The sequence below is a fragment of the Myotis brandtii genome, unplaced genomic scaffold (genome assembly GCF_000412655.1).
Source record: "Myotis brandtii unplaced genomic scaffold, ASM41265v1 scaffold725, whole genome shotgun sequence".
NCBI lineage: Eukaryota > Metazoa > Chordata > Mammalia > Chiroptera > Vespertilionidae > Myotis > Myotis brandtii.
This window is the reverse complement of record NW_005370862.1, coordinates 19,225-23,144: the sequence shown is the minus strand read 5'-3', so window position 1 is coordinate 23,144 and position 3,920 is coordinate 19,225. Positions and strand designations below refer to the sequence as shown.

General features: G+C 58.3%; 1 protein-coding gene across 1 annotated transcript in view; it reads left to right on the top strand.

Annotated features, from left to right (window-relative positions):
• Nucleotides 1-3,920, top strand: part of ADAM12 (ADAM metallopeptidase domain 12) — a gene marked incomplete at its 3' end in the record, with an annotated part of 130,512 nt that overhangs the window by 123,934 nt on the left and 2,658 nt on the right. Inside the window, exons 20-21 of the mRNA XM_014530146.1 lie at nt 1,516-1,593; nt 3,095-3,203. Of these exons, the coding sequence (XP_014385632.1) occupies nt 1,516-1,593; nt 3,095-3,203 (187 nt within the window). The remainder of the gene's footprint in view (nt 1-1,515; nt 1,594-3,094; nt 3,204-3,920) is intronic.

Below are 3,920 nucleotides of genomic sequence, written 5' to 3'. Positions count from 1 at the left end.
GGGGGATTTAGGAGACATTGAGGCAGAAAGAGGGTTCTTTGGAGACCAGGGAGAAAGGTAGACCGAGATGTTTCAGGACTGAGAAATAAAGTCCAAAATTTAAATTAAAAAAATAATGAAAGAAATTGGGACATTCCCCTTCTGCCACATTGATGTTTCTCCTGAGACAGACCTTCTCACATAAATGAGAGCAAGTGAATGAAATGTTCTAGGAACGAAGATGAGTCAACCCCTCGTGCTTTTTTAGGACCCATTTTCAAAGTGATTGTGAAACCACTCCCACGGAGGTCACGGAACAGACAGGACTCCGTGGGCAGAAACTGCCCCCATCACCCCTCCCTCCCGCCCCCTGAACCAGAGCGTCCCCCGGGGCCAGCGCGACACGGGACCCCTGGCATACACACCGACGTCCCCTTCACCGCGGTTAGCTCACGCACACCCGGGCCGCGACGCTAGGATGACACCTGAGCGCTGACTGCGGGGACTGGGTTTACCGATGCGCGTTTCCTCCACGCGCCACGGTAAACGGCCGTGGCCTTCATTTCTGCCAGCGCGGGCGCCGCCCTGTGCAGCCTGGCCCGTGGGTTCGGAGGAGAGCAGAGCAGCGTGGAGATTCTGCCGGGGGCCTGGTGTGTTCGTTGCAGCTCAGTTTCCTTTATCAGCCGCAATGGGACAGCCCCTGGGCCAAGGTTACCGCCAGCCTGGGAGCTGCGCGAATCAGGCCTTACGAGCAGCTGGGATCGGACGGTGGGCTTCCCGTAGGAAGGTCCCACGTGGTTAAAAAGTGCCCGGGGTCCAAGAGTTAGACTGTCTTCCCTTTGACTCCGCTAGATTGTAGGAGCCTGTGGGCGCTCGGGGCCTCCTGATCCCTTGAGTCTGAAGTATGTTCTGCATCTTTGAAATGAAACGAAACTCGAAACTCTTTGAACCAGCCCCGTGTCACTCAGCGGAGGCTGCCCTGCGGAGGCCCGGCAAGCAGGAGGGACCGGCCGCCTGGCTCCCCCGCTGGGCATGTCTGGCGTGGTTTCTGTCGTCGGCGATAGCGCTGTCAGCCAGTACGTTGGGAAAGCGCCCATATTTCGCTATCTCCCTTAAAAGATCCCGGACCCTGTATCCTTGTCTCAGCGTCTACACAGGCCCCGGGGCAGGAACTCGTCCGTTTCTCCCTCTCTTGCGTCTTTTCATGGAGAAGAAATAAGCGCCGCGATACGTAGGTGTGATGGCAAGCACCAAACAAACCACGAGGGAATCGGCGTCCTTCCAGGACTGACCGAAAGCACGTAAAATGCCATCAGCGTGTGAAGGGACGCAGCAGTGTCCCATGGGCCTGAGTCCCGGCCTGTGCTGAGCGTGGGGGGCGGCACCGGGACCCGAGTCTGTGTCACAGGAAACACGCACCCGTATTCACGGCGAGACCGTCTTCCCCAAACGTCCCCTTGCTTCCCAGTTGAAACCCACAGACAGGAAGCGTGTGCTGGCAGGAGGACTGAGACACCTGCTCTGCTTCCTCCTCAGATTTGCCTCAATCGTCGGTGCCAAAACATCAGCGTGTTTGGTGTGCACGAGTGTGCGAGGCAGTGCCACGGCAGAGGGGTGAGTACACGGTGCCCCTTCCCAGCCCGCCATCCACGCTAAGCACCAGCTCGTTCATTTGTAAAGGTGTTTGCAACAGTAACTTTTTATAAAATATATTTTTATTGATTTCAGAGAAGAAGGGAGAAAGGGAGAGAGAAACATCAATGATGAGAGAGACTCATTGGTCAGCTGCCTCCTGCACGCCCCACACTGGGGACCGAGCCCACCACCCGGGGCCTGTGCCCTGACCGGGAATGGAACCATGACCTCCTGGTTCGTAGGTCAATGCCTAACCACTGAGCCACACCAGCCGGGCTGCAATCCATAACTTCTTAAAAACAGCAGTGTCTTCTCAGGGAATGGAACCGTGACCTCCTGGTTCGTAGGTCAATGCCTAACCACGGAGCCACACCGGCCGGGCTGCAATCCATAACTTCTTAAAAACATAGCAGTGTCTTCTCAATGCGTTCTTCTAAAGACATTCATTTTCTTTGACCTTTTTGTACAAACGGGATTCTTATTTACCAAAAAATCCGATGGAGCCGCCATTCACTTTCAAATGAACATTCTGTGATTTTTTTTTTTTTTTACGAAAAGGACTTTGTCATCTTAAAGTGGTCGTAACCCTAACCATCCTTCCTGAAGAGTTTTCCAACAACATGTCAAACAGAGCCGTTCCTTTAACAACCGCGACTCGGCATGTGTGTCTGAGCTGAGACTCCTCCGAAAGGGATTCAGACAAAGGGGACAGAACCCGCCCCGTGTCCTCGAGGTCCCACACGGTGGGTTTTGACGGAACAGCCTGTTGTCTCCGTCCAGAGAGTCTTCGGGGGAGAAGGGGGCGCTAATTGTTTAAAAAGGGGTTTATTTTCCCGAGGGACTCATCGTTTCCAGTGGAACCATGTTCGTCTCGACGTGCAGGGCTCTTTGTCTTTCTGAAACCTTCTCTGCAGAAATCATGCTCCAAATCCTATTTTTAAAACCTGCAGACACTCGCCAGTGATTCTAACAAGAGTGATGGGGTTGTGCTGTGACCACAGAGGCGGGCAGGGCCACCTCCCGGGGGTGTACCTGTCGGTGGGAAGTGCCCGGGTCGCGGGCTCCATCCCCAACAGGGGACGTGCAGAAGGCAGCATGTTACTCTCTCTCCCTCTCCCTTCCTCTCTCTGAAACCCATAAAAACATGTTTTAATAGAAAAGCAGAGGCCTGGGAGCCTGAGGAGCCGTGGGAGGCAGAGGGGGAGCCCTGACCGCCCCCAGGGTCCTCCGACGGCTGCTGACAGGCAGGTCATGGCCACGTGCAGCCTTGGGCCCCGCCACCCGTGTGGTGCTGGGCCGTGGGCTTGTCCTCACGGTGACATTCACTGAGTCTGGCTCTGTGGGGGCTGAGGGGGCTCTGACCTCAGGGCCTTTGCTTGGCCACGGCGCCCAGTGAGGGCTCAGAGACCAACCTCTGCCCCAGGGGACGGTGCACCCTAACTCTGCTCCTCCCCCACCCCCACCCCGGCTGCCCCGACAGGTGTGCAACAACAGGAAGAACTGCCACTGCGAGGCCCACTGGGCGCCCCCTTTCTGCGACAAGGTCGGCTTCGGAGGAAGCACAGACAGCGGCCCCATCCGGCAAGCAGGTGGGTGGGGACAGCGCACCCAGGGGAGAGGGGCAAGGAGAGCGGGGGCGAGGGGGGGGGTCTTTCCAGGAAGATGGGCTCGCCAGCCGTCGGCGTGGGTGCAGGTGCAGACCCCCGGGAGCAGGAACCCCAGTGGGGACTCCGTGTGGGCCTGACACAGCCCGAGGCCTCTCTCTGTTCCCAAATTCCCTCACCCGGTCTTTCCGGGACCCCTCGCGCTGCTCTGGCCGGGCGCTGAGTTTGCCAGTTTGCTTGTGGCTTGAGCAGCTGGTGCACGGGGACAGGCAGCCCGGGGTGCGCCCTGTGCAGTGCGGGGGCCCCGTAACTGTCAGCCAGCGAAGAGGGGTCGTCTAAGGCTCAGGGGAGGGTTTGGGGGATGAAAACGATGCTTCAGGCTCCGGCTGCTCCCTTTGAAATTGGCTTCACGAGGAGACAGCGGAACTGGCCCAGAGCCCGGCGGTGGCCGCTCGCGCCTGCAGAGGAGGGCGGTTTGGCCGGGAGACCAGAAGCAAAGGTTCCAGTGACACTAACAAATGAGTCGGACGCCGCCGCTGATCGCTTCCTCAGCCCCAGACAGGTCTGATAGGACGTGTCGGCCGAGACGAAGTCCAGAGGCAGCGAGGGGGCGAGGGGGCGAGGGGTTCCCCCCGTGGTAGGAGCCCTGCTCTGGGCTGCAGCCAGTGAGCTCCCGGCCGGAGGCAGGGCGGCAGGCTGGGT